At 62.8% G+C, this 26508-nt stretch overlaps 1 protein-coding gene across 1 annotated transcript in view; it reads left to right on the top strand.

The window, feature by feature from the left end:
* RNF213 (ring finger protein 213) overlaps window positions 1-25231 on the top strand; it is a 76170-nt gene extending 50939 nt beyond the window's left edge. Inside the window, exons 37-70 of the mRNA XM_040989374.1 lie at window positions 185-320; window positions 560-695; window positions 1607-1798; window positions 2327-2463; window positions 3528-3682; window positions 4021-4233; window positions 4401-4573; window positions 4973-5093; window positions 5336-5436; window positions 5550-5732; window positions 6072-6241; window positions 6337-6436; window positions 9828-9939; window positions 10694-10895; window positions 11014-11204; window positions 11794-11916; window positions 12535-12645; window positions 13535-13774; window positions 13943-14024; window positions 14707-14741; window positions 15775-15869; window positions 16136-16295; window positions 16643-16811; window positions 17896-17987; window positions 18704-18955; window positions 20146-20278; window positions 21063-21146; window positions 21453-21633; window positions 21769-21970; window positions 22503-22580; window positions 22883-23077; window positions 23433-23522; window positions 23686-23864; window positions 24914-25231. Of these exons, the coding sequence (XP_040845308.1) occupies window positions 185-320; window positions 560-695; window positions 1607-1798; window positions 2327-2463; window positions 3528-3682; window positions 4021-4233; window positions 4401-4573; window positions 4973-5093; window positions 5336-5436; window positions 5550-5732; window positions 6072-6241; window positions 6337-6436; window positions 9828-9939; window positions 10694-10895; window positions 11014-11204; window positions 11794-11916; window positions 12535-12645; window positions 13535-13774; window positions 13943-14024; window positions 14707-14741; window positions 15775-15869; window positions 16136-16295; window positions 16643-16811; window positions 17896-17987; window positions 18704-18955; window positions 20146-20278; window positions 21063-21146; window positions 21453-21633; window positions 21769-21970; window positions 22503-22580; window positions 22883-23077; window positions 23433-23522; window positions 23686-23864; window positions 24914-25061 (4971 nt within the window). The 3' untranslated portion in view covers window positions 25062-25231. The remainder of the gene's footprint in view (window positions 1-184; window positions 321-559; window positions 696-1606; window positions 1799-2326; window positions 2464-3527; window positions 3683-4020; window positions 4234-4400; window positions 4574-4972; window positions 5094-5335; window positions 5437-5549; window positions 5733-6071; window positions 6242-6336; window positions 6437-9827; window positions 9940-10693; window positions 10896-11013; window positions 11205-11793; window positions 11917-12534; window positions 12646-13534; window positions 13775-13942; window positions 14025-14706; window positions 14742-15774; window positions 15870-16135; window positions 16296-16642; window positions 16812-17895; window positions 17988-18703; window positions 18956-20145; window positions 20279-21062; window positions 21147-21452; window positions 21634-21768; window positions 21971-22502; window positions 22581-22882; window positions 23078-23432; window positions 23523-23685; window positions 23865-24913) is intronic.
* Window positions 25232-26508: the final 1277 nt, after the last annotated feature.

The following is a 26508-nucleotide window of genomic DNA, read 5'->3' as shown; positions in this document are numbered from 1 at the left end:
CCTCGGCGCTGGACGAGGCCTGCGGCCTTCTCCGTGAGATCTCTTGGGGTTCAACTCCGCCCCGAGGATCCCACAGTTAGCTCCCAGCAGGCGGCAGCATTCCCCAGGGGTGCCAAGCTGCTGGGAGAGGAGCCATGGTCCCCGGCTTGTGCTTGGTGTGTGTGCTGACCATGGCGATTGGCAGGTACCCATCCTGGACACCACCCAGCTGCTGCAGAGCTGCGTGCAGGGCGCCGTGGGGATGCTCCGAGACCGGGCTGAGAGCTGCCAGCGCAACATGAGGAGGGTGGAGCTGCTGCTCGGCCTCCTGGCCCAGGACGGTGAGCACAGCTCCACGACCTTCCCCCTTCCTATCTGCCCCTATCCAGGGCTGGGCTCTAGCCTGGTGCCCTTCTGAAACCTAAGAGCCTCTCTCAACCTTGGCTCTCAGGCATTCCCTGGGGAATGGGCGGCTCCCTGCTCTGTGCTGTGGAGGCAGGGCGTGGCCTGCACAGTGCAGCAGGGGCTGCAAGGTGGATCCACGGCCTGGGTCCAGTGTAGGCCTCCTATCTCTTTGCAGTGCCCTTCCAGCAAGTATTCAAGATGCGCCTGCATGTTCTTCTGAAGAGGCAGGAGAGCCAGGCTTGCAGTCAGAGAGAGTGGGTGATGCGTGAGGCCTCGAACCAGGATGCACTCCAGGAGGCCGGCACCTTCAGGTATCCACACATGGGTGGGGCAGCCCAGTACGGGGCGGGGAGCACTTGGCCGCCTGAATTGCTCCTGGTGCTGCTGTTGCTTTTGCTCCCACTATGCATGCTGAGTGGATTCCATGGAGGTGACGGTAGAACCCCCTGGTGGGGCCTCCCAAGGGACAGCCTGCTGACGTGGGGACACAGTAGGGGCTGCAGGAGGGGGGCAGGCCTCTGCATGACGTCACGAGACGCACAGGGTCGGCCCCGTGGGCACCACTGGGTGTCCCTGGCTCTTCCCCTTGTTTGCTGTTTTTGTAAATTTTTGGCTAAAGGCGGAACAGGATCTGTGTGTTGGTACACTCTCCTGTTGGCTGCAGTGGCAAGGGCTGACCGAGCCAAAGAGAGGATCCCAGATCCCCTCCTGGTGTCCTGCGTGGGTGTCGGGGCCAAGGGCTTAATATATACATGAGGGGACAGTCCTCTGGCTGTGCTACGTACAGGAGGGGGCAGTGGCCCTCCGGCTGCAGCCTGGGTCTCGGGTACATGTAGACGGCTGTCAAGGCCTCGTCTCGTGTTCAGACAACGTCCGTGGCGTTCCTGGCGTCTGCCCTAGCTGCTGTACTCCTGTCGGACCCGGGCTGCATGCTGGCCGTGTGTGTGTTCACCCACGCTGACGCCTTTTCTCTTACGATCCCTGTTGCTTTCCAGTCAAGTTTGACCATGATTCTCTTTATAGAACCAGGTGACTAACTAGTCCCGGGAAACAGGTGCATTAAAGTAAAATGAGGCGAGGGTTCCGAGCCTTGTCGGTGACACCCGGGAGGCCGCAGCAGGTCCCAGGCACGGGCAAGCCGGCGGTGCCGTGGTGACGCAGCCCTCGGTGGGGCGCCGTAGTGACGCAGCCCTCGGTGGGGCGCCGTCTCTTCATGCTGCAGGAACTCGCTGTGGAAGCGTGTGCAGAGCGTGGTGACCCCTCTTCTGGCCAGCGTAGTGGCATCCCTCGACAGGGACGGCAACCTGGAGCTGCTGGCCAGGCCGCACGCCCCCGCCTGGACGCGGCCTGTCTGGATGTTCATCTTCAGGGACACCAAGCTGCTGGACGTCCCCCTGGTGGCGAGTGACGTGAGGTAAGTGGAGGCACTCCCACCCGGGCCCCTGCGTGGAGCGTGGCCATCGCTGTGAGTCACGCGGAGGGTCTTGGTTGTGGCTACAGGACGTGCACTGAGTCCCAACAAACCCTGCTGTCCTCACCACTCTCCCACTGCTGGCCACGCCCGTGTGTCGGGGATGCCGTGGGCCTGTGCTCCATTCCCTGTCCGTCATTCCTGGGGAGAGGCGTGGGGCCTTGCCCTCGGCCTACCTAGTCTGTGACCTGGGCTAGGGAGGAAGGTGTGAAGTGAGAAGGAAGGCTGCTGCTTTCAGAGAGAGGGTCCCTGTGTGGGGCGTGTGGGTGCTGGAGCGCTGTGCCTGCGTGGATGGCGGGCCGCCCGCGGCCGGCTCCGGTGTCTGCGAGCCTGGGAGTGTGAGATCTGGAATAGGCCTGAGGCTGTCCAGTGGCCCCCGACGCCACGTCCTTGAGGGTGTGCGTGGAGGGCCCCGTGCTGTGTCTTCCTTGGCCTCACCACCGCATTCCTTCTTTGTTCCTCTTGCAGCAGATCTAAAGGAGACATCATGGTGGAGAACTCCATGAGTCTCCCCGAGAACTCCGCCAACCACACCCCGTTTAGCTGGAGGATCAAGGACTACCTGGAAGAGCTGTGGATCCAGGCTCAGTACATCACCAGTGCTGAAGGTGAGGCCCCTGGGGGCCAGTGAGCCAGCTGCTGCTCTCCGAGACCAAGCCTGCCCGTGACACGCAAACACGCAGCTTCCAGAAACTTCCAGAAAAACTTCCGACCTTCTGGTTTCTATTTTTATTTTTACTTGAAAGGCAGAGAGAGAAAGATCCTCCAACTGTCTCATTCCCAAATGGCTGCAACTGAGCCAGGAGCCAGGAGCTCCTAGGTCTCCACGTGCGTGTAGGGGCCAAGTGCTCAGGCTGTCCTCTGCCAGTTTCCCAGGCCACAAGCAGGGAACTACACCGGAAGTGGAGCCGCTGGGACTCAGACTGGTGCCCACGTGGGACGCTCTCCCCGCAGGCAGAGGGTTAGCGAGATGCAGCACACCTCAGGCTGATGTCACAGGTTTTGTAGGCGAACATCTGTGCCCTGCAAAGGGCATGTCCTCCTCCAGGCCTCAGCCCGCTTGCCCGTCTTGCCGCGGGGACGTGCACTCTGGCACCTAGCAGCCTCCCGCAGAAGGCAGCCCGATCAGCGTGGTCTGAGCCCGGGCAAGATATGGCAGCCGCTGGATCTGGGGGCTCCCCGAGCATAGTTCACGCGCAGGCGCACAATACCCTGTCTGCCTCAGATGGCCTGTTTTGTGGTTGTTTTTGTTTTACATTTCCAAAAAGTTTATTTGTTTTTCGAAAAGTTAGGAAAAGCGATCTTCCATCCACTGCTTCACTCTTCAAATGGCTGCACCCCCACATGGCACAGGCGTCTGAGGGAGCTGGAAGTGGAGCAGCGGGGACCTGAACAGGTGCCCACACGGGCTGCTGGCGCTGCAGGGCCACCTAATGTGGCCATCTGTGGCCGGCGTGGAACACTGATGCCGCCTTTGTTTTACTCACCGGAAAAATATCTTGAATGTCTAGGCAGGGACTGTCCTTGGTCATCCTGAGAGCAGCTGGTGGCTGCCCACTTGATCTGTGAGCTCCAGGGAGTGGGCACCACGCTGCTGCCCCCGCACGAGGCCACACGCCCTGGAGAGTCCCGTCTGGTCTCACGCGGCCCCTCTCCGGTCTCCTGCCTGCAGGACAGCCGAGGAAGTTGGTGGAGATCTTCCAGCAGACTCCCCTGGGCCAGTTTCTCGCACAGCTCCCTGGGGAGCAGCAGCAGGAGCTTGTACAGGGCTTTGTGGGGGACTGCATCCTCTCGACCATGAACGTGTCCACCCGGGAGGAGCTGGAGGTAGGCGCTGTGACCGGGGGGGACGCGCTGGAGGCAGGCGCTGTGGCTGGGGGTACGCGCTGGAGGCAGACTCGGGGGCAGCCATGGCCGCTGCTCCGGAGGCTGTGGGTACACAAGCCCCTGGGCCTCTCGGGACCCTCAGGGCCTGCCCTCCCACTGTCCAGGACCTGTTAGAAGCTAAAAATCAAGAGCCCTGGGCTCCCAGCGTGGAACAGAGCGGGGGAGTGGGGGCCTGAGGTTTCCTCATTGCTTTGTAGTTTTGGATGGTCCAGTTTCCCGCAGGCTAAGCCTGTCACATCCTCTTAACACGACCCGCTCAGACCTCCTTCTCGTTCCAGTTTCTGCAGATGGCTCTGTGGTCCTGCGTGCGGGAGCTCCATGCGGCCTCAGGCCGGCCGCAGGAGGAACTGTCCCTGCCCTGGGTGCTGCTGGCCCAGCAGCACTGCCGGAGCCGCCTGCAGAACCTGGCCCGCATCCTGAGCCTCCAGCCGCAGGTCCGCACCAGCCTGGCCAACCTCGCCCGGAAGCAAGACCTGGCCGGCAACAAGATGGTACTGCTCCTCCCCAGCCACAGGGCGTGGCTCCCTTGGGCGTGGCCTCTGGCAGGGTGGGCGTGGCCTCTGGCAGGGTGGGTGTGGCCTCTGGCAGGGTGGGCATGGCCTCTGGCAGGGTGGGAGAGGGCTGCCCGTGCTGACACTGCCTGCCGCCCTCCCTTCAGACACTGGACGCCTTCGCAGCCCTGGCCTGTGCAGAAATGCTGAGCAAGGACATCCTGAAGCCCAGCGCCCAGGCCTGGCTGCAGCAGGTGAAAAAGCTAGCCGTGCCCCTGGAGCTGGTCTGCTCAGAGGGGCACCTGCGGAGCGTGGTTGGCACCATCAGCAGGCAGATCAGGTGAGCCCAAGGGCTGCACCCTGCCGACTCAGCCTGTGTTCGTGTCCAAGTCCCAGCAGGGTGGGGAGACGGCAGTGGGAATGACGTGGGGTGGGGTATACTCTGCCACTCGCTGACCCCCTTTAAGCGTAAGCCCTGCCTACGTTGAGGCACGAGGAGGCTGCGTTTGGCCTCGGTCACTCTGCTCGTGGGGCTGGAGAAGGTGTGGTCCTAGGCTCCCCCGCTCCCAGCTGCCGTGACAAGTAGGGATGGGCAGGCCACGAGGGTCAGCTCAGCCCCAGCCTGGGCCCTGCGGGCGACGTGGTGACCAGGTGGTTGAGTGGGCCTGGGGCTGCCGACCTCCCTGCGCGGCGGCCACTGGTGGGGGCGCAGTCAGCTGAGCGACCCCTTCTGCCCCAGCACCCATTGGCGCCGAGTCTCGGCCGTGGCGCTGTTTGTGGAACACGTGCTGCTGGGCACCCAGAGGCAGGACTCCGAGCTGCGGCAGCTGGTCACCTCGTACGTCTTCCAGCTGGACAAGGTGAGTGGCTGGGCCCACCTCTGGCACGAGCATGGGCGGGCCCCTCTGGGCTCCAGAGCCGAATCTGCCATCAGAGCTGGCGTGCGTGCCGCGGCTGCCCGGAGCTGCTGGTCCCTGGGCTCCTCGGGGCTGGCCCTCTCCCGAGAGGGCAGGGCGGCCTTCCCCAGGAGGCTGTGGGGAGCCACCTTGTGCATGGCCGCCACCTGCGGTCCACGTGGCTCAACGTCGCCTTCCTCCTTCAGTGCCTCCAGGAGGACTCGGACCTCAAGGCCCCCAGGCCGTTCACGGCCGTCGTGACCACGCTCTGTGAGTGTAAGGAAGCAGCCTCCAAGATCCTCGCCAGGTGGGTGAGCCGGCATTGCCTGGTGGCTGCAGGGCACACACGGCTGCATCCCGGGGGGGGGGTGACCAGCTCCCGGCCTTGGCCACAGAGCTGACGGCTCCTCCCGGGTCCAGGTTCAAGCTGCAGCCGTGCCCCATCTGCCTGGGGGACGCCCGGGACCCTGTGTGTCTGCCCTGTGAGCACGTGTTCTGCCTGCCGTGCCTGCGGACCTGGCTGGCGCCCAGCCAGAGGCTCTGTCCTTACTGCCTCACGGACCTGCCTGACAACTTCACGCCCACCGTCTCCCAGGAGCACAAGTACGGCCCCTGTCGTCCCCACCTCTCCTTCCCACCCCCAGGGCTGAGAAGGGTCTCCGGCATCCGGAGGAAATCCACGGCCAAAGCAGACGTTAACCCAGGCCCTCCTGCTTGTCCCACCGAGGGAGCAGCGTGGCCGGGCTGTCCCTGGCTGTGCGGCAGTGCGCAGTTCTCCCTGCCCCGTGGGCCCGAGGCAGCACAGCCTGCCCGCCTACATGTGACGCCGCGTGCTGAGCCCTGGGGTCCTGGAGTGCAATTCCAGAGGCTGGAATGGGGTTGCAGCGGGCAGCCCTGGCCTCGCAGGGAGCCTGACGGCGCGTGTCCACCCCCTGCCCGTAGGATGGCCATCAGCCGGCATGCGCAGTTCCGGCAGCTGTGCGACACCTTCTTCGTGGACCTGGTGTCCAGCATGTGCTTTCGGGACAACTGCCCACCGCACAGGGATGTGGTGCAGGGCCTGCTGTCTCTGCTCTTCGCGCGCAAGGAGGTGCTGAGGGATGCGGTCGCTGGTGAGCTTCCCCCCCCCGCCACCCCCCCTGCACAGCAAGCCATGAGCCCGTCCTCGCCCCTCCTGCCTCTGACACGAGGCCCCCCCCGGTTCCAGGGCCCCGGGAGCATACCAAGTCCCTGTCTCCATTCAACGATGTCGTGGATAAGACCCCCGTCATCCGCTCCGTGCTCCTGAAGCTGCTGCTCAAGTACAGGTGAGCGCCCCGTCCCAGGCCCTGCTGCTGGGCTGCCCCGCCAAGGCTCCCGGGATGCCCTGCTGCCATGCCAGCCCGAGCAGGGCTCCTGGGATGCCCTGCTGCCAGCCCGAGCTGAGCTGCCAGGGCGTCCAGGCTCCCGGGATGCCCCGCCAAGGCTCCCCGTGCACCCCATTGCTGGCCTGAGCCACACTCACAGAACACCCTGCTGGCAGCCTGAGCTATGGTCCCAGGACATCCCACTGCTCTGCCTCTGCACCAGGCTCCCTTTGCTGCCCGCTCCCCACCGCTCCCTCCCTGCCAGGAGCTTGCTCACAAGGCAGAGGCAGAGCAGGAAGCCGCTGGAGTGTAGCAGAGGGTGCGTGTGGGTTAGGGGCAGAACTTGGATCAGTGTACCCTCCGCCAGGCCCTGCTGTCTTGGGGTATTAAGGTTGCAGGGCTGTGCCACGAGCAGTGTTGAACACACCTCAGGCACCTCAACAGGGATGAGACTTAGCCGAGCCAGTGTGCACCTGACATTTTTCCAAAAATGCCCCTGTGGAGATGGGCACATAACCCTAAAGATGCCTGCGTCCCGTGTTGGCAAACCTGGAGCTTTCAAATAAAAATCTAAATGTTAGAAAGTTTGCATTTTCTGCTGTGACCTTAAAGATCGCCACCTGCTGGTTCATGCCACAGTGGCCAGCATGGAGCCAGGCTAAAGCCAGGAGCTTCATCCGGGTCTCTCCATGGGTGGCAGGGGACCAGGCACTAGGGCCATCTTCCTCCATTTTCCCAAGTGCGTTAGCAGAGAGTTGGATTGGAAGTGGAGCACCTGGGACATGAACCAGTGCCCATCTGGGATGCGGGTGTCACAGGCGGTGGCTTAACCCACTGCGCCACATCACCAGCCCCTCTTGAATGTGTAGACTTTCCGAGGCGCTCTGCAGTAATGTTAATGAATGCAGATCCTTCCAAGGTGTCACACATTTGTGTCCACATTTGTAAGGTCCGTGTCAGCCAGCAAGCCATGCTGCCTCGGTGACGGCGCCAAAGCCAGGCATGGATCAGAACCCCAGATCTGCTCAGAGCCCGTGAGCGTGGAAAGTGTGGGTGCGCGGTCTCAGCTCCCAGCCTGCCAGGGGCCTGTGGCCACACTGCTCTGGGCAGCGCTGGGCAGGCCCAGGGAGGCGTCGCCCTGTGTCCACTTGCACGTGTCCGAGGTCGGGGAACAGCCGCCTGCCTTCACAGGCGTTGACGCACAGCACAGAGCAAAGCCATCTTGCCCACCAGCTTCTGTCTTAGAAATGCCTTATTGTTAATTTTTAAGATTTCTTTATTTTCTCGGAAAGTCAGGTTCTTAATTGAGAAAAGGAGAGACTTCCATGTAATGGTTCACTCCCCAAATGGCCGCATCGGCTGCGGGTGAGCTGACCCACAGCCAGGAGCTCCTGTTACTTCTCTCCCACCGTTCGGGGGAGGGTCCCACGCGGGTGCAGGGTCCCAAGGCTTTGGGCCATCCTCGACTGCTTTCCCGTGCCGTATGCCGGGAGCTGGATGGGAAGTGGAGCAGCCGGGACTAGAACCCGTGCCCATCTGGGATGTCAGCACTTGCAGGTGCAGGGTTAGCAAGTTGAGCCGTCACTCAACCCGTCATTTCTTATTTTTTTTATGTTAACATATATTAGTTTATCACTGATATGTTAAATGACTTGGCAAAGATTCTTTTCATTTTTCTGCTTTCTTGGCACATGTTATAAGTCGTTCCAGATGTGACTCGCATCAACACCATCTCTCGCAAATCTGCAGCAGCCAGAGGCACTGCCAATGGCCAGTCTCAATGAGGCAATCCCAGGGGCACACTGATTCTCTGCCCCGTGGCACCGACTGCCCACATGGGCACCAGTTCAAGTCCCAGCTACTGCACTTCTGATCCAGCGCCCTGAAAATGGCCTGCAGAAGCAGTGGGGGATGTCCCAAAGGGAGATCCTGAGGAAGCTTCTGGCTCCCAGCTACACAGCAGCCCAGCTCTGGCCATTGCAAGAACATGGGAGTGAACCAGTGGGTGAAAACCCTCTCTGTCTCTCCTCTCTCTTTCAAGTAAAATAAATAAACCTTTAAAAAATATATGGACTCGCGGGGGGGGCATCTGTCCATTGAGTAGGTGCTGGTGATCTCCCTGAGTGCTGTCCTCTGTCCAGGGTGACCTCGGACTGCGACTGCGCCGTTCAACGGCTGCTTGCCCTCGGGCACGCTGGGGGCCAGCAGGGGATGGCTGGGGGCCAGCAGGGGATGGCTCAGGACCAGCAGGGGATGGCTCTGGGACCAGCAGGGGATGGCTCTGGGACCAGCAGGGGATGGCTGGGGGCCAGCAGGGGATGGCTGGGGGCCAGCAGGGGATGGCTCAGGACCAGCAGGGGATGGCTCTGGGACCAGCAGGGGATGGCTCTGGGACCAGCAGGGGGTGGCTCTGAGACCAGCAGGAGATGCTTTGGGGCCAGCAGGTGATGGCTTTGGGGCTAGCTCCTCGCCATCCAGGAACAAGACCTGGAAGGGCTCTCCACTGCTTATCTCAGCCGGCCACCTGGCACCAGCTGGGGCAGGCCCTGGGCGGGAAACCAGGAGGTCGTCTAACCACAGGGAATACAGAAGTGAGCTGGTGTTCTCCAACGTTTGCAGTAAAGCCACCTTGCCTCCTGTCCCTGTGCCGATTGGCACTATGCCAGAGCAGAGCCCAGGTGCTTGGGGCCCATGTGCCCAGGGTCATGTGTCTCTCCCTGGGGTCACTGTCTCTCCGCCTGGGCTCACGCCTCCCTCCCCTTGCGGCCATGCCTCTCTCCCCGGGCTCACGCCTCCCTCCCCTTGCGGCCATGCCTCTCCCCCTGGGCTCACGCCTCCCTCCCCTTGCGGCCATGCCTCTCCCCCGGGCTCACGCCTCCCTCCCCTGGCGGCCATGCCTCTCTCCCCGGGCTCACGCCTCCCTCCCCTGGCGGCCATGCCTCTCTCCCCGGGCTCACGCCTCCCTCCCCTTGCGGCCATGCCTCTCCCCCGGGCTCACGCCTCCCTCCCCTGGCGGCCATGCCTCTCTCCCCGGGCTCACGCCTCCCTCCCCTTGCGGCCATGCCTCTCTCCCCGGGCTCACGCCTCCCTCCCCTGGCGGCCATGCCTCTCTCCCCGGGCTCACGCCTCCCTCCCCTGGCGGCCATGCCTCTCTCCCCGGGCTCACGCCTCCCTCCCCTGGCGGCCATGCCTCTCTCCCCGGGCTCACGCCTCCCTCCCCTTGCGGCCATGCCTCTCTCCCCGGGCTCACGCCTCCCTCCCCTGGCGGCCATGCCTCTCTCCCCGGGCTCACGCCTCCCTCCCCTGGCGGCCATGCCTCTCTCCCCGGGCTCACGCCTCCCTCTGCCCGCAGCTTTCAGGACGTCAAGGGCTATCTCCAGGACTACTTGTCGCTGCTGGAGGAGAAGACGTTCATGGTCGAGGACAAAACCGAGCTGTACCTGCTCTTCCTCAACTGCCTGGAGGTGAGTGGCAGCTCACTGCGCCAGCTGGCATGCCATGACAGGGGCTGGCAGAAACGGGCAGGGCACGCGCAGCTCGGCGGGCGCCAGCAGCCGGGCTCCCCCAGGCGCAGGGGGCTCCACCTTCATTCCCTCTAAGGCTGCAGGCGTTCTCCAATCCAGTCCTGGTTCCTGTTCACGGCTTTCCTTTTTGAATTTTAGTTCTTATATTTAAATGTATTTTTATTCAAGATTCTTACAGTGTATTTGACAGGCAGAGCTGTCAGGAAGAGGAAGAGACAGGTCACCCTGTGCTGCTTCATTTCCCAAATGCCCTGAATAGCCAGAGCTGGGCTGTGCTAAAGCCAGGAGCTTCTCCCACGTCTCCCACGCGGGTCCAGGTCCCACGGCTCTCTCAGGCCATAAGTGGGGAGCTGGATGGGAAGTGGAGCAGCCGGGACTTGAACTGGCGCCCATGTGGAATGTCCACATTGCAGGTGGAGGCTTATCTGCTGCTGTAGCGCTGCCTCCTTCCGCAGGCTTTCTGGGGGACCCCTGCCCTTTCAGGAACCAGGAGACTGGCACACTTACTTTTAGTACCTTGCCGTTTCCATTTACGGAGCCTTTACCAGACCTGTGAGAACCCCAGCTTCTCCTCCATTTCCCTGAGACGAAGGAGGCGCTGGCCTTGGCCGAGTCAGGAAGGCGTCCTGGGCCCACGGCCACTCCCAGCCCTCAGCGCCTCCCTGCCTCCCTGCCCTTGCCCTCGGCCCCGCAGGACTCTGTCCAGGAGAAGGCCAGCGCGTGCCCGCAGAGCCAGGAGCTGAACTTGCTGAGGGAGGAGGGCAGCTTCCTTCAGACCCACGCCCAGAGCAGCCATGCCCACGAGGCATCCGTGGAGCACCTACAGGTGGTGGCCAGGATTCGCCTGTGCCTTGACAGGGCCGCCGGCTTCCTCTCAGAGTTCCAGGAGGACAAAGGTGAGGCCCCTGCAGCCCCGGGGTGGAGGGCAAGGCCATCCCAGGCCGCCCGGGGACTCTTCTGGCTGCTTTGGCCCCTGAGAGCATCCCCCACGTCGCCGTCTCACTGCCCCTGCAGCCATGGCCGAGGCACGGCAGAGCTACCTCCAGGACGTGCGGCACTTCTGTGTCCACTCGCAGAATGACTGGTACCGTGTGTACCTGGTACGCCAGCTCGCCAGCCGGCGGGGCATGGAGTTCGTGCAGCACCTGTCCGCCCAGGGCCACCCGTGCCAGTGGGTATTCCCCAGCGATGTCATCACACAGCAGGTAAGACGCAGGGACCTGCCTGCCGGGAGAGGAGCCACATGTGTGTCCCCTGCCTGCTGTCCTGTGTAGATGTCCCTTCTGAGCAGGGCCAAAGGCTGCTATGGCCTGGGTGTCCAGCACATTCCAGGCTGGTGACTCAGCCCAGCAGCTCTGTTCCTCTTAGCACTGGCAGGCGGCAGCCAGGCAGGGGCCGTGGTCACAGACCTGTGGTCAGCCAGGCAGGGGCTGTGAGCGAGTCAGCCCTGTGCTCGGCTGAGGCAGGGGCCATGGTCACAGCCCTGTGCTCAGCCCTGGCAGGGACCGAGTTGCTGTCCCAGGCTGCAGAGTGGCACCCACAGTGCTGACACGTCTTGCTCCCGTCAGGAGCTCACTGTGCCACAGCTTGGGCTGGGGAAGTGCGTTAAAGGGTGCAGGCAGCAGGCAGCCCTGAGGCCCGTGTGCCCCTGCCCCTGGGTGTCATCCTCGCATCCCGTGCTTCCCAGTGTCATCCTGTGTGGCAGTGCCTGGGAGCTCCCAGGCTGTCCACCTGCCAAGCTGCAGCACCCCTGGCCCATTTGCCCAAGTAACCCCTGTGCCGCTGGCCCAACAGGAGGAGCACCTGGGCCAGCCGGATCGCTTCCTGGTACATGGGAGTGAGTACCAGGCTCTGCGGGACGCGGTAGGCAAGGCCGTGCTGGAAGGCAGTCACGTGGCCATTGCGGCTGTTCTACAGGTGAGCCAGCACCCCGGGCGGCCCCTCTGTCCCTGATGTTTGCCCAGCCCTGGGGAGACCAGGGAGTTTGTATGCTTGGGCCTCTGCGGGCAGCCGGCCAGCTCTCCTGACGGGCCCTGCCAAGGCCAGCAGCTGCTCTGCCGGGTCTGTTTGTACCCGTGACTTCCTGAAACCCCTCTGGCATGCAGCTGCCAGATCCACAGCACTGCATGCTCCTGTCTCACGCGTGTGCTTGCGTGTCTGCTTATTGTAATATACAGGGGGTGGAGACTGATCTGGCACCGCTTGTAAGTCCCTGTTCCCCTGGCATTGTGCCAAGCAGAGCCCAGGCCCATCTGGGCTCAGGGCAGGGGGTGACTCCTGTGCCTCGGGCAACAAGCGGCCAGTTCGCACTGGTTTAACTGATACCGCTTCAGGACCCCAGTAGCCCCAGTGGTTCCAGGTGTTGGAAACAGAGAAAGCTCTTTGTCTTGCCAGTTGCTATTCCATGCACCAGTCCCATGGCCCTTAGCCACAAGCCCCGGACGCCCTTCCCTCCGCAGGCGTGCTGGACACCCCGCGCAGGCCCCATGGCCCTTAGCCACGTCCACAAACCCCCGGATGTTCTTCCCTCGGCAGGCCTGCAGGATGCCCTGCGCATCAAAGGCAGTGTGCTTGCTGTTGGCGCTCTTCCGAGAAGTGGCTGTCCTGTACAGATGCCAAAATGTGAACCTCCACCCGAAGCCAGAGGTGAGTGGCGGCCTCTGGGGTTCACGCTCACCCAGAGAGAGAGGAGACCCTTGCTCGGTGGGTGTGCTGCCTGGATGCCTGCAGTAGCCAGGGTGGGCCAGGCTGAGCCTGGGATCCCCTGTGTGGGCAGCAGGGACCCAGATCCGTGAGCCATCGCCATGCCCTGTGGCAGCTGCACTTGTCGCAGCTGGGCCAGGGTCGGAGCCGGGCCCTGGACCCCAGGCCTGTACTGTTTGCTGTGGTCCCTTCAGCACCAGGAGGAGCCTTTGTGAGTCAGATTCACAAACATAAATTATGCCTAGCATTTTTTTAAACTGAGACAGATATTTTCATTTTTAGTATATGGAAGGACTGTTTGTGTTTAATGCAAAGCTTATAGGATTATAACCAAAGTGAAGGGGCTGGCATGGTGGCAGTGGTGCAGTGACTTAAACCTCCGCTTGAGGCTCTCACATCTCGTATCTGAGTGGTGGTTTGAGTCCCCCCTCCCCGCTTCATAGTCACATCCCTGCTGATGCTCTGGGGAAGCAGTGTGGGGTGGCCAGGCGCCTGGGACCCCGCACCGTGGGAAGGCCTGGGGAAGCAGTGTGGGGTGGCCAGGCGCCTGGGACCCCGCACCGTGGGAAGGCCTGGGGAAGCAGTGTGTGGTGGCCAGGTGCCTGGGACCCCACACTCATGTGATGAATAAGCCTGTGGAAACAAGAGTGGATTGTGGAAATGAGCACGTGGGCTGAGGCTGTTGGGGCTGTGGATGAGAAGCGTCTCTGGGGACGCTGGGCCTCCCTGGCCTTTGGTGTGCATTTGCTGGCGTGAGCCTGGCTGGGGGCCGGCGGGGGGCCACACGGTGTGCCCTCAGATCGGCCTCAGTCTGAGCGTGCTGTCCCGGCAGCAATGTGCCACCATCAAAACATTCCTCGAAGAAAACCCCGTCCTCCCTTCGAGCGCCAGAACGTTGGCGACAGCCCTCCTGGACAATGCCCTGCCGCTGCTGAGGGCACACCCCCAGGCCAGCGGGCTCGAAGGCACCGTGCTGGAGCTGGCTGTGCATGCCGCCGCCGTCCTGCTCAGCGGACACCACGCCGTCTTGGAGCCACTGCGCATGCTGGCCTTCTCCCCGTCCAACATGGCGGTAAGGCTCTGAGGGGCCTCGGCCCTCGCTCTGGCTCTGCTGTGGCTCTCCGTTCCTTCCTGGTTTCCTTCTCAGGGTCAGGGACAGGGTCGGGTGTGCTCACTGGAGCACAGCAGCCCGTCAGCCTGCCTGGGCACCGACGGCCGGCCCTGCTTCTTGGTATTTCAGAGAGCGTACCTGCCCACGATGCCTGAAGACCTGCTGGCACAAGCCAGGCACTGGCTAGGCCAGGATACGGTGCAGTGGTACAGTAAGTATAGACGCAGGACCCCAAAGTCATTCCAGAAGGTTCATCCTCTGGCACCTTGCAGTGTCGGCAGTGTGGTCCGAGGTACTCCCCTTCTCCTTTGAGGGCGATCGCACCTGCCTTGTGGGGGCGGGGAGCGAAGGCAAAGGCTCCATGGCATTGCTCGATGCGGCAACATGTGTGGCCCCCGGAGGATGCTCCGTAGCCCGGCCTCGCCAGGATCAGCGCTGTAGTATATACAGCTGTAGCACGTGTTCACAGGCGGGCTCCCGCCGCCCGGGCCTCCAGGGCCACGCTGAGGGGCTCCCGCCGCCCGGGCCTCCAGGGCCACGGTGAGGGGCTTCCGTCTACAGGGCCTCCAGGGCCACGCTGAGGGGCTCCCGCCGCCCAGGCCTCCAGGGCCACACTGAGGGGCTCCTGTCACCTGGGCCTCCAGAGAGGAGGCAGCCCTCCTTCAGTGGGGGGCATGGGCTGCTCCCTTCACCTGGGCCTCGAGAGGAGGTGCAGCTTTGCTGTCCTCAGACCCATTCACTCCCGGCTCAAGGCTGTGGGGCTCCTGGTATGCGCCACAGAGCCCAGCTGCGAGAGCAGCCCCGGAGCACTGGGCGCAGGGCAGGATGCCTGCTGCGTGCCCAGGGTGGACAGCAGGAGCAGCCACCCAGCACGTATCCCGTTCTTTCCACAGCTTGTCCCAATGGCCACCCGTGTTCCGTGGGAGAGGTGAGTCCTGGGCTTGGGGGTGCAGCTGGGGTCCCCCTCAAGGTCTAAGCTGTGGCTCCTGGAGGAAGGGGAGGATTTGGTCTGGCCCCTGTGGGTGGCACAGGTGCGTGCCAATGGCAGCGTGGGACATGGTGACCTCTGGCCCAGAGGTGCCGAGGGCCACCCACACCTCTCTCGGCCCCCTGGATGGGGCTCCTGCACGTGACTCAGATGTCCCCTCCTCTGCACAGTGCCCAGAGCCCCACTCTCCCAGGCCCACCTGCACGCCCCCGGAGAGACCACACAACCGCCTGTTGGCAGCGTGAGCTCAGTGGGCCGTGGCTGTGACGTGGCTGTTACTACCCCAAGAGCAGGAGGCGTCTCCCTCCCCCACCCACAGGCAGCAGGCTGTGTGGCATCCACACTTCTGCTCTGGGAAGCTACTGCCTGGGCCCATGCTACAGGGGCACCACGGGCGAGGAGCTCACCAAGGGACCAGCACGGGGGCCTGATACGTTGGCCCCAGGTCTGTCCACGCAGGCCGTAGCCGTGGCACACACGGGCGGAGCGTCAGGGACGTGAGGGCAGGGGGTGGGAAGCCGTAGCGTGCTCCTTTGCCCGACAAGGTGGCGCCCACGGCTCCCGTGGCGCAGCCTGCGAGGCGCGTACAGTGCACACGGGACAGGCTCCCTACTGAGCGTCAGTCTGAGAATAGAAATCCTCGTTCTTGTCTCAAACACGGCCAGGGACCACTGTTGGGGTGCAGTACGTGAGGGGTGCCACTTCCTGTCCCCACTGTTCCACTTCTACCCCTGCCAACACGCTTGGGAAGGCTGCAGCCGCTGGCCTGGCCCCACCTCGGCTAGTGTGGCCTTGGTGGACAGTGAGCCAGCGGATGGGGCTTGGCACTGCCCTTCAAGTAAATATCTTTAATTAAATACATAAAAATAAAAGGCCAAATGTGCCCAGTCTGGCCAGCTGGTGCCGATGGTGGCCGTGGCCGCCCTCCTGCGTGGCGGTGGCGCCGTGACTCGGTCACCTCTGTCTCTCCTAGTGTGGTCAGCCAATGGAGCAGAGCTCGTGCGTGGACTGCGGCGCTCCGATTGGCGGGCATAACCACAGGCCTACCGCTGGCTTCCACGTCATCACGTACGTACGGCTGTGCCTCCTTCCCAGCGGTCGCGCACGGGCAGAGCCGCCGGGTGTGTGGACCTAGTGCGGGCAGTGTCGCTGGCTCATGGGGCGCTGGACACACAGCGGTCTTGCACGTGAACACAGGCGACTGCTACGCCCCTTCACGCAGGCATCTGGCGCGTGGGCTCGGCCGTCCCCAATGGAAACACGTGGCTAATTTGGCACCAGGTGTGTCTATGGGGACTTGGTCTTCCCCTGCCTTTTCTCCTTGTCCACTCCAGGGACAACAGTGACAGAACGCAGACTGGACACGTGCTGGGTGACCCGCAGCACAGAGAAGCGACCACAGTACCTGACCGAGAGCTGTCCCCGGCGGCCTTCATCCTCATCCGGCTGCTCACACATCTGGCCATGCTCTGGGGAGCCGCCCAGCACCCCAAGGTACGGGCACCTGCTGCTGCCTGACGGTTAGTGCTTCAACCCTGAAATGGACGCATCTGCTCACACAGAGTCCCATGGGCGGCCTCCCTCTGGGGCTCCCCAGAGTGGCACAGGGTGGCGGGGCAGCCCCCATCAGACTGTGTCAGGCCCCCTTGCAGTGAGCAGCTGTGTCTCTGACCACAGCTGGGAGCAGCCGCTGGCATCCTCTCTGACCTTGAGTGGCTTCCAAGGGGGCATCCCTCTGGTGTCGCCAGCACCTGCCCTGCCGTCCTGCTGTTCCCAGAGCTCGCCCGGATCCCTACACTAGCCTGCAGTGACCCTCTGCCCCTCCGTGCCCCGGCCTGCAGGATCTGCTTGCCATCATCAAGCCCCCGGTCATGGACCCGCAGCACTTCTTGCAGCAGCACATCCACAAGGACCTGGAGCAGCTGGCCAGGGTGCTGGGCCAGAGCGCCGACGAGACCGCCTGCGTGGCCCACCTCGTGCTGCGCAGCCTCCTGCAGGAGCAGGCCCCCGGCCCCGCTGGGACTAAGAGGAGCGCTTGGACAAGGGTGCCCCAAACAGGTGTGAGAGGGCGGGATGGGGTGGGTGCCCTGCAGGCTGCGCTCCCAGGGCACACCAGCTGCAGTGCGTGCCCCGGCTGTGGATGCTGCTGCCCACGCCGTGTGCCAGGCACGGCAGTATGTGCTGGCCTGGGCACTTCTGGGGAAGGCCGCAGAAGGTGTTTGCTGAGTTCATGGGTGTTTCTGTTTTAAAAAATTCAAATCTTTACCAACAGTCACACCTGTAAGATAGTTTAACAAAGTGGTGATCTCTGAAGGCGGAATCGGTGATTGTACTTTCTTTACCCACAACAGTATTTTTTTAAAGATTAAAAAAATGGTTTTTTTATTTGAAAGGCAGAATTACACAGAGGTAGACAGAATTTTCCATCTGCTGGTTCACTCCCTAGTGGTCGCAGTGACCTGAGCTGAGCTGAGCTGAGCTGGGGTCCTAGAGCTCCCACTCGGTCTGCCACATGGGTGCAGGGGCCCCAAGGCCCTGCTTTCCCACAAGCTGGATGGGCAGTAAAGCAGGAAGGACACAAAGCGGCACCCATATGGGATGGCCATGCACAGGTGGAGGCTTCGGCTGATAGTCCATGTAAAAAAAAAAAACTTTCAAATTGCTACTGTAAGGCCCAAGTTGTGTAGTAACAGCGAGGCCGTCTGCTGCCCTGGGACACCAGGGGTGCTCCAATCTGGCAGCTGCCAGTCAGTGTGCACGGTGCAGAAGCCGCTCTGTGGCAGTTCACAGTAGGTGAGGGTGCCCAGCGTCCTACTCAGGTGCCACCCTGTGGGGCCTTGCTCGCCTATGGGCGCTGGCAGCTGGGCTGGCTCGCAGTGTCCCTGGCCACAGCCACCATGTCTTCACTCCCCTCTGAGCGCTGACCTCCAGTCCTCCTGGGCTTAAAGCCACTGAGACGTGGGCGAGCGAGGCTCCCACCCGACCCCTGGTGCACAGCAGTGCCCTGCAGAGGCTGCCGGGGGGCCATGTCGCCCACCTGGCCTCGCCTGTGACCACTGCCCCTGTGGGCAAGTATGACTCGTTCCTCTCATAGGACCTGGGGACTTCGATGCGCATCTGTCAACGAAAATGCAAAGGAACAGCTGGGAAAAGCACATGGAGGCCTTCATCCTGCCCGTCCTGCAGGTCGGTGTGAGCAGCAGGGACAGTGGGGTGTCGGGGCGGCTGCCCAGCGTCCCTCCAGAACGCTCAGCTTCTGGCTTTGGCGCCCTCTGCTGGAGTTGCCTCCCCCTGCTGGCCACAGGCCTCTTTGCACTTGCTCCTGCCTTGTGAATTTTATTTATTTTTAAGAAGATTTATGTACTTTTGTTGGAAAGGCAGATTTACAAAGAGGAGAGGAAGATGGTTCACTCCCCAAATGGCCTCAATGGCCAGAGCCAATCTGAACCCAAGAGCCAAGGGCTCCTCCAGGTCTCCCATGTGGGTGCAGGGTCCCAAGGCTTTGGGCCGTCCTTGACTGCCTTCCCAGGCCACAAGCAGGGAGCTGGATGGGAAGTGGACTAGTCAGGACACAAACTTGCCCCCACATGGGATGCTGGTGCTGCAGCTAGACAGCCAGTTGAGCTGCCATGCTGGCCCCGAGCCTCTTGGGGACTTTGATAGGCAGGCTGAGTGGCACCACAGCTGGCCTGACTGTCCTGGGCCAGGCAGGTATACTTCTGAGAGGGCCTGAGCTGGCTGGGAAATAGAAGAAGGACAAAGATAAATAAAGAAATGAAAATATAGACCTGGGTTTCTGTTAGAGATGAGAAAATTGACAGGCACATATGGGGGTACAGGGCACACCTCCTCAGGGGCGTCCTGCCCCCAACTGTGAGTTCTCCGCCCTTCTCGTCCTCCAGAGCCTGGACACCAGCCTGCTGCAGGTGAACGCGCTGATCAGCCAAGATGAGCGCATCAGCGCCAACCCCGTGGCCAGGATCGTGTACGGCGACCCCGCGGCCTTCCTGCCCGGGCTGCCCCGCCGGGGAGCACTGCACTGCTCCAAGGCCTGGAGCTGCCGGCAGAAGGTCACGGTGCAGCACCTCCAGCACGTGCTGGAGCAGAAGAACGGCAGGGAGACGGTGCCCATCCTCTGGTACTTCCTGCAGCAGGTGCGTGCGCCCTGGCGCTGCCTCTGTGCCCCAACGACTCCCGGGCCCTGACGGCCCTACACCCCTCTGTGCCAGACTCATTTATAGATTGGTTGATTGATTTTACTGGAAAGGCAGATTTGACAGAGAGGCAGACAGAGAAAGATCCGCCCACTGGTTCACTCCCTGAGTGGCCACAATGGGCAGAGCTGATCTGGAGCCAGGACTCTTCCGGATCTCAGTGCGGGTGCAGGGTCCCGAGACGTCGGGCCGTCCTCCACTGCTTCCCCAGGCCACAGGCAGTTGGACGGGAAATGGAGCAGCCGGAACACGAGCCAGTGCCCATGAAATGCTCATGCTGCAGATGGAGGATCAACGTGCTATACCACTATGCCAGTCCTAGGTTCTTCTCTCTCTCTCTCTCTATTTTAATATCTGTTTTAATTCTTTGTGTATTTTCTTAGAAAGGCATAGTAACAGAATTCTTCCATTTGCTGATTCACGCCCCCCCCACCATTCCCACCCCTGCGAAGGGCCGTGACGGCTGGGCCAGGCTTGGCACTTGCAGCTCCCTCGGGTCTCATGTGGATGGGGAGGGAGGGGGGAGAGCAGGAGAGGCACGCTCGCTTGCTCAGCAAGGGTGGGCACGATGCCGGTCAGGGTGCCTGGGTTCAAGGCCCGACCCCGGCTTCTCACGCCAGTTGCCTTCTCATGCAGACACTCTGGGGCAGGTGGCTGTTAGGGGTTCCTGGCACCCTGTGGGAGAGCTGGCCTGAGTTCCCTCTGCCAGCCAGCAGAGGGACGCCCGGGCTGTCCACCTGCACCTTTCAAACAAGCAATGAGCTTTTCAGAAGGACCTGCAGGCCATGACTGGGCGCTTTCTGCTGTGTGGGAAAACTCCCAGCCAAGATGGCAGAGCCGCCGGCGGACAGCAGCCTGTGCAGGCGCCGAGTGACGGGGCAGACGGGTGCTCTTCTGTGCTGGGGGCATGGCTCCCGGGCTCCCCGCAGGCAGGCACTGCATGGCATCCAAGCCCCTTCTGTGTAGAGGGCAGGGCCGCCTGTGTTGCCCGCCTGGAGCCAGCACCCCCGCCCCATCCTCCAGCTGGGTGGTATGACATCACCTCGCTGGCTGGGTGAGCTGCAGGCCTGAGTCTGCTGGAACATTCCAGTAGGCATATGAGGCGTCACCCGGTGGGCTTCCCCTTGCAGGAAGCAGAGCTGCGACTGGTGCGGTTCCTGCCCGAGATCCTGGCCCTGCAGCGGAGTCTTGTCAAACAGTTCCAGAACATGCCAGAAGCAGAGTACCGTTCCCTCAGGGGCTTCCTCTCCAGCCACTGTTCAGGTGTGTGCCTGCCCAGGCTGTCCCTGTTGCCCAACCACGGGAATGGGGCAGTGCAGGGCCCCGGGGCAGCAGGAAGTGGCAGTGCCCAGGCCCCGGAGCACGCCAAGGGCTCCGGCCACTGCTGGGATCCCTGGTGTGTGCACATGGCTGAGGTGCTTCCAGGGCCTCCCCAGAGCGTGCACGGGGCCGGGCAAGTGCCACCTAGAGAGCCCGTCACACACACGCTGGGCCACCCCAGAGCGTGCACGGGGCCGGGCACGTGCCACCTAGAGAGCCCGCCACACACACGCCGGGCCACCCCAGAGCGTGCACGGGGCCGGGCATGTGCCACCTAGAGAGCCCGTCACACACACGCCGGGCCACCCCAGAGTGTGCACTGGGCCGGGCACGTGCCACCTAGAGAGCCCGTCACACACACGCCGGGCCACCCCAGAGCGTGCACTGGGCCGGGCAAGTGCCACCTAGAGAGCCTGCTACACACATGCCGGGCCACCCCAGAGCGTGCACTGGGCCGGGCAAGTGCCACCTAGAGAGCCCGCCACACACACGCTGGGCCACCCCAGGGCCAACACAGCGTGCTGGGCCACCCCAGGTCCCTCACAGAGCACGTGCTGGGCCACCTTAGGGCCCTAACGGAGCACATGCTGGGCCACCCCAGGGTCCTCACAGAGCACGTGCCGGGCCAGCCCAGGGTCCTCATAGAGCACATGCTGGGCCACCCCAGGGTCCTCACAGAGCGCATGCTGGGCCACCCCAGGTCCCTCACAAGTGCCTTGTCCCACAGACGGGCAGAGGCACCTGCTTCATAACCGCATCACCATCTTCCTGTCGACGTGGAACAAGCTGAGGCGATCTCTCGAGACCCACGGTAAGGGGCCCATCTGCCACCTTCTGGAAGTTTCTCTCTGTACCCTCGTGAGCATGCCTGTGTGTGCCCAGCACTGTGCTAGGGGCCTGCCCCTTTGCTATAGAGTGTCGGAGGCAAAGCAAACAGAAGGAAGTAAAAATGAAGCCCTGAGTAGACAAGGAAGCAGACAGTCGGGCTGGCGGGCGTGTGGGGGTCAGGGTGGAGCTTCCCCCGCCCTCCTCCTGCTTCTCCTCCCCTCCCCCCTCCCCTCTCCCCCTCCCCTCCTGGTCCCTGGCCTCTGCTTAGCACGCAGTCTCTCGTTGGAAGGTGAACTCAAACTCCCCAGGGACTACTGCGACTCGGACTTGGACCTGGACTCTGACTTCGCGGTCATCTTGCCTCGGCGGCGCGGCCTGGGCCGCTGCGCCACCGCCCTGGTCAGCTACCTGATCGGCCTGCACAACGGCATGGTCTCCAAGGTGGAGAAGTTCTCCCAGGAGAGCAGCAGGTGGGCGCAGGCCGCCCGGAGGTGCAGCCCCTCTGCCCACGCCCCCGGCTGCTCCGGCACTCCTCGGGAAGCGGGGGCCTAGGTCAGGGGTCCCTGCGGGCCTGACCCAGCCACGCGCACTGCCCCGTCCCTCAGCTACTCCGTGGACGCCTCGGAGGTGGGCGAACAGCATGTCATCAGCTACGACGTGGAGCGCGACCTGACCCCGCTGATGCTGTCCAACTGCCAGTACCAGGTGGAGCGCGGCGGCGCGGCCCTGCAGCACGTGGACCTGGACAAGCTGGAGCGGCAGATCGTCAGCCGCTTCCTGCAGGGCAAGCCCAAGCTGACCCTCAAGGTGAGCCCCTCCCGTGGCCTCTGGGACGCCCACTTCCCCGCAGCGTCACCTACCGCTCTCCTGCGTCATGGCCACATCCCTCCGAGTCTGGCTCCGAGTCTCAGCCTTGCTGGGTTTTTGAGCCATGGACAATGCCATGCTTCCCCTTCTCCTCCCGGGCACCATCAGCTGTGCCTTCTGCGTGTCCCCGCCTTCTGGCCAGCACAGCCCACTCGCTGCTTCCTTCTGCAGCCCACACCCTCTGCTGTCTGCTGCACCACCTTGCCCGAGGCTGTGGCAGGACAGAGGCTGCAGGGTCCCTCATGCAGTCCAACGGCCCTGATGGCTGGGGCAGGTCCCTCGTGATGCTGTTTCCACAGACCACAGGGCAGCAGCGAGCCCCCACAGACCGCAGGGCAGCAGCGAGCCCCCACAGACCGCAGGGCAGCAGCGAGCTCCCGCCTGCCCGCCTTCCTGCCCTGGACCAATCTGTCACCCCGTGGGCTCTCCCAAGGCGGCTCAGCCCTGATAGCTCCCTCATGTCTCGCTGTAGGGCATCCCGACCCTGGTGTCCAGGCGGGACTGGAACTATGAGCGCCTCTTCAGGGACATCAGGAACAAGATGGCACAGGTACCCTCAGGGACCCTGCCTCCCCACACGGAGAGTGGGCCACACAGTGAACTGCCCCCTCAGTTCCTGCGTGGACACCGATGGACCTCAAGGGGTGGCCTAGAGGGGATGAGACGCCCGCGTCCTGAGCCGGTGCACAGTTGTCCAGCTTCTGGACGTGGCGGGCATCCCGTCAGCTGTCGCTGTGGTCGTCGGGCAGGTGGCCCTGCCTGTGGCCTTGAGCGGCCAAGCAGTGCACCTCCTACGGGGAAGCGAGAACCAGAAAGCCACCTCATGGCCCGGGTCTCACGTGTGCCCCCCAGGATGCCCTGCCCCTCTCGGCCGTCAGCACCATCACCGGGCTGCTGCAGACCTACAGCGCCGCCTGCGAGGCCCTGGCCGTCACCGAGGTCGCCCTGGGCTTCCTGGGCACTGCTGGCGGGGATCCCAGCATGCACCTGAACGTGTACACCCAGGCCATGCTGCGCATGGCAGAGCAAACGGCACCAGTCCTGCAGGTGGGTTCAGCAGGGCAGCTCTCCTCGGAGGGCATCAGGCTGGCCTTCCCTGGGTGGGAGGTCGGCCCCAGCAGAACCTGGCCACGCAGCCAGGGTCAGCCCCGGTACCCCTGAGTGAGGCAGGGACAAGAGCCCCCACCCCATGCAGTCGGTCGACAGCGGAAAGAGCGTCTTCAGGACATGTGGGGTGGCTGTCTGCAGAGGACACTGCCGCAGCGCCCCACAGGGGCAGCTCCGAGCGAGGGGAGTGGCCAGAACAGAGTGGGCTTCGGGACGCGGGATGGAGGTCAGCTGGCAACACTTGGACGCCTGACCCACAACCTCTGTCTCAGACTCAGCCTTTGTTCTCCCACAGGCCCTGAGCACGTGCCAACTAAGGCACGCCATCGCCCTCTGGCAGCTGCTGGCCGCTCACAAGTCCGAGCAGCGGCTGCGGCTGAATAAGGTGAGGCTGGAATCGGCCGTCCTGGGCTCAGAACACACTCTCTGCCCCTGCTGCAGTGCCCACCCCACCTCACCCCTCACCCCTGCTGCAGTGCCCACCCCACCTCACCCCTGCTGCAGTGCCCACCCCACCTCACCCCTGCTGCCCTTCTCTCCCACACCAGGATCCCTTTGTGGACATCGACCTGAGGTACCGGAAGGAACTCAGCCCCACAGATGCGCAGGTGCTCGGTGCTTACCTGAAGCAGGGGAGCCTGGACGCCTTCCTCCTGGAGCTGCACGAGATGATGGTCCTCAAACTCAGGGCTCTGCCAGGCGAGGCCAGCTTCAACCCTGCATGGAGGTGGGCACGGAGCGGGACCGGGGTGGGCATAGGACGGGCACAGGCAGCCCACTGCCTCTCCCCACCTCCCAGATACCAACACACTTCCTCCCCTGGCAGGGATCCCACGTCCTGCTGGTGTTAACAGTTGATAAAGCCATGTAGTCTTCTGACAGGTACACGCCCGGTGGCTCTCGTTTGAAAGTAGGTCAGGAGAGCCCTTCCATCTGCTGGTCCACGTCTAAGGGCCGAGGCAGGAACCAGAGCTCCATCCAGATCTCCCATGGTCCAGCAATGTGAAACTGGGCCACTAGGTGGCAGGGCCAAGCCCTGGAGCACCTGCTGCCCCCAGGGGCACGTTAACAGGAAGCTGGAACAGAGCGCAAGGTCAGGACTTGAACCTGGGTCCTTGGAAATGAGGCAGGTGCCCAAATGGTGAGCCACACGCCACCCTCCAGTGTGTATTCTGAGGGGCCGGCACTGTGGCATAGCAAGAGAAGTCTCCACTGGTAGCACCAGCATCTCACAGTGATGCCCGTTGAGTTCCGGCAGCCCCGCTTCCCACCCAGCTCCCTGCTGCTGGCCTGGGAAAGCAGTGGAGGACGGCCTGAGTCCTTTGGAGACCCGGAAGAAGCTCCTGGCTCCTGGTTTCAGGTCAGCTCAGCTCTGGCTGTTGCGGCCATGTGGCAAGAGTCTGTCTCCTGCTCTCTTGCGACTCGATTTTCAAATAAAAACAAATGAATCATTTTTTAAAGTTTATTTTGGAGCAAAAGCTCCACGCACATTCTTTTTCCATGTCCTTTCTGAAGACCCACACATGGATTTAAAAAAAACTTTTTTTTTTTTGCACTACAGTAAACTTTAGTTCTTTTTCTGTGAAAATATCCCTCCACACTAAGACACAGAGTGGAATTTGAGGTTCTGAATCACATCCCAGGAGGCTTGGCTGTTGGCACCGCTGCAGCACGGGACATGCGCAGTGGATGCGATCGGGCCTGCGTGGGCGTGGGCGCCCGGGAGCTGCAGCCCCTCAGGCGGGTGTCAGTGCTGATCGGGGCTTTGCATTGCAGCCTGAGAGACACGCTGGTGAGTTACCTGGAGACCAAGGACTGCGAGGTCCCCGAGCTGGAGCAGTTTCCGGAGGAGATCCTGCTGTCCAGCTGCGTCCCCGTGTGGAAAGCGGCCGCGGCGCTGAAGCGGGGGCGCCAGGCCAGGTAGGCAAGCCGCCGCCCTGCAGGAGGCCAGGGAGCCCACACGGCAGGCTTGCAGCAGGAAGCCAGAGGCCCCACAGCTCCACCCAGCCGTGCCGCTGCCAGTCGTGGAAGTTCCAGCGCTGCGTGCGTGAGTGTGAGAAGCGGGGACTGTCACAGCCATGACTGCGGAAGGAGCGCGCCCAGGCCCAGCCTGTCCTCTGCAGCCACTCTGTCCTGGGACAGGCGGGGCAACTTGGCTTCCTCACTCATCCTGCCTCCTGCGTCTGCGTCCGCGCGCTTGGCTGGCAGGAAGAAGTGGTGCACATCGTCACCTTCCGGCCAGGGAGCTCTCCCCAGCAGCTCCTGCCAGCACCTGGCCGCTGGACCAGGGCTCCGGCTTCCCCACAGGAGGGGGCAGCGGGGCGCCGAAAACCTCGTGGTAGCTACAGGAAAAACTGTGGGTCACAAAAACTTTTCTTTTTAAATCTTCTAATTCCATTTTCTATCATTTTTTTTGGAAGTTCTTTCCTGTTAGCACAGGGTTGGGCAGCCAAGGCACCTTCCAGGGGTTTTGTTTTGAAATGGGCACTGGGCGGGCGGGACCTGCCCAGCAAGCAGCTTGGGCTGCCTGCCATGCGGCGTGCCCTGGGTTCCCATGGTTACCACCATGTTGGGTTCTGACCCCTTCTCAGGTTCTCAGTCCAGACTGGGAGGTTGGCCTTCGCTCCTGTCCTCACTGTCCTTCCAAAACCTCCCTTGGCACTGGGCACCTGCCCTGGGGCACATCCCTGCTGCCCCACGTGGGAGGTCCCAGGTCAGGGCCACCACTGCCACCCACATTCCAGCAATGTGAAACTGGGCCACTGAGTAGGAGCTCCAAGAATACAAAATGCTGGCTGAGAAGCCGCTAAGGGCGTGGGGGCAGGGCCTGAGCCTGCCAGCTGTGACCACAGACCTCTGCCTCCTGCCCTCTGGGACGGGGTCGTGCCCTTTGCCCTGGGGACTCCTGCGACACCTCGGAGCCGGAGTGCAGCTGGCCCTGGTCACCAGGTGGCACAGCATACCCCACTTCCTCAGGCTCGTACCCTGGCCGGCAGGGGAGCAGGTGCCAGTCTTGGGCTGTGGAGCCTTCATCCCCCTCTTGGTCTAGAACCTTTCAGGCCATGCTTCTAAAGCCTTAACTCAGAACACTGACAGGGTAGAAGCCATCGTCCTGGCCGTTGGCCTTGTAATAAACTTCCTCTTCCTGCCACATGGTTGTCTCTGGCACACAGGCATCACTTGGGCTCCTGGGATGTGGGCAGTTCCAGCACTGTAGCTCCGAGGCTGGCGTGGAGCATTGGGCAGCACCATCCCAGCCTCCGGGGTACAGCCCTGCCAGGCCCCACCACTGCCCCAGCCTCCGGGGTACAGCCCTGCCAGGCCCCACCACTGCCCCAGCCTCCGGGGTACAGCCCTGCCAGGCCCCACCA

Source organism: Ochotona curzoniae, unplaced genomic scaffold, assembly GCF_017591425.1.
Source record: "Ochotona curzoniae isolate NIBS_2020 unplaced genomic scaffold, NIBS_Ocur_1.0 contig_523, whole genome shotgun sequence".
NCBI lineage: Eukaryota > Metazoa > Chordata > Mammalia > Lagomorpha > Ochotonidae > Ochotona > Ochotona curzoniae.
This window is presented reverse-complemented; position numbering and strand designations above follow the sequence as displayed.